Genomic DNA, 2,021 nt, shown 5'->3' with positions numbered 1-2,021 from the left:
CCAAAAACACATTATCGATGGAATGAGACTTTGACTTACCAACCTTACCAATGCCAATGATGTTACCTTTCTTATTATCGCCAAAAGTCACAGTTCCACCTTCGTAGGTCGTGAGTGAGAGAAATCTATTTCTGTCTCCAGTCATGTGCTTGGAACAACCACTGTCTAGGTACCATGTGTTGTTCCCCCTCACTTCGACCTGCATGAAGTTTTTAGTTAGAGTTTTTAGGAACCCAGCATAGCTTGGGTTCCTTACTTGGAATCAAATCACTTTTCTTTACCCATTTAGTTTTGGTGAATTCGATGTTCTTTTCCAAGTACCTTTGGTTTTTAGGGCAAGAAACTCTATAGTGACCGATTTGACCACAGAAGGTGCATACTATGTCACTGTATAAATCTACTCTGGTTTTTCTAGGATGATGCTTTTTGTGGTTAAAACCTAGACCTTCTGTGCGTTTGGTTCTAGCTTCTTCTATCCATTTTGGTGTTACCTCTATTTTGTGTCTGGTCCTTTTAGCCAATTCACTTTCTAGATGGGTCTTTTCTTGGTGAATTTTCACTAGTTCTAACTGAGCTTTTTCTAGTTCTTCTTTATAGAGGTTCTTGGTTTTGGCTATTTTTAGGTCAATCAGATCTTGTTTTAGCCAGGAGTTTTCATTGCGTAAGGCTTCACACATTTCTTTTATATGGAGGTTTTGATCAAAGAGTTTAAAGAAACGATTGTCAATATCTAAGTTTGAGTTTCTGGTCCATTCCAACTCCTCTGTGAGTTTATTGACAATGTCTTGGTGTTTTCTGTCTGAGTCTAGTTTTTCTTTTAGGAGATCCTCATAATCACTAGTGAGACAAGAAAGTAAGTCAAACAGTTCTACTTTAGACATGGATTCAAGCCTACTTTTAATATGAACAAGACTTGCCTGGAATTTATCAGATTCTGAGTCGGATTCTTCATCTTCATGTTCAGCTACAAGACACAGGTGAGCAATTTCTTCGTTAGGTTGTTCTTGTTCCTCATCAGAAGAAGTATCTCCCCATGCAGCAATCATGGCTTTTCTTACCTCAGTTTTGGAAAAGGAGTTTCTGTTGTCTTTGAATCTATCTTTTGTTGTTTCCTTTCCCTTTCCTCGTTCTTGATCCCATAGAGGACATTCCCTAATGCGATGTTCCAAGTTTCCACACTTATGGCATCCAGTGTCAGTTTTAGGGAACTTTCTATTTGGTTTGCTTCTGTGTTCCACATCTTTGTAGTTCCTAAACATTCTTCTGAACCTCCTAGCAAACAGAGCTGTCTCTTCATCTTCTTCAGAGTTTTCATCATTTTCGGTTTTTAGAGCAAGAGCTCTATTTTTGGTATTCTCTGAAGGTCGCGCGTTTAATTGCAGTTCATGAGTTAGGAGAGATCCAGCCAGTTGTTCCAGGTTAAACTTTGTGAAGTCTTTAGTTTCCTGGAGGGCTGTGACTTTAGCCATCCAGGGATCTTGTGGTAGACTTCTTAGGACCTTCCTGACTTGTTCCTCAGGAGTTATGATTTTGCCAAGAGAATTTAGTTCATTGATAATGTTTGTGAAGCGAGTAATCATGTCTTGAATCGTTTCAGATGTCTTCATGGTGAACAGCTCGTATTGGTGCATTAAGAGATCAATCTTCGATCTCTTAACTTCGTTTGTTCCTTCATGAGTAACCTGGAGCAGATCCCAAATCTGCTTCGCGTTCTTGCAGCCCATTACTCTGTTGTGTTCATTTGGACCTAGTCCACAATGAAGGATTTTGACGGCCATGGCATTGAGTTCAAGCTTTTCATAGTCGGCTTTGTCAAATTCATCAGGTTTGGGAACAGTTTCTCTAGAGGAGTTCAGCTTAGTGACTTGGAAGGCTCCAACTTCAATCACTCTCCATACTTGATAGTTTTCAGCCTTAATGAAAATCTCCATCCTGTTTCTCCAGTAGGAATAGTATTTGCCACTAAACATTGGAGGTCGTTGTGTTGAGTATCCCTCTTCTAGTTTCTCCGTAGTGTTCAT

At 39.6% G+C, this 2,021-nt stretch overlaps 1 protein-coding gene across 1 annotated transcript; it reads right to left on the bottom strand.

Annotated features, from left to right (window-relative positions):
- Nucleotides 1–212: 212 nt before the first annotated feature.
- Nucleotides 213–2,021, bottom strand: LOC130467605 (uncharacterized). Its single transcript, XM_056836159.1, has one exon. It carries the CDS (start codon nucleotides 2,019–2,021, stop codon nucleotides 213–215), a length of 1,809 nt encoding a protein of 602 aa, XP_056692137.1.

The sequence above is a fragment of the Spinacia oleracea genome, chromosome 2 (assembly GCF_020520425.1).
Source record: "Spinacia oleracea cultivar Varoflay chromosome 2, BTI_SOV_V1, whole genome shotgun sequence".
Classification (NCBI taxonomy): domain Eukaryota; kingdom Viridiplantae; phylum Streptophyta; class Magnoliopsida; order Caryophyllales; family Amaranthaceae; genus Spinacia; species Spinacia oleracea.
This window is presented reverse-complemented; position numbering and strand designations above follow the sequence as displayed.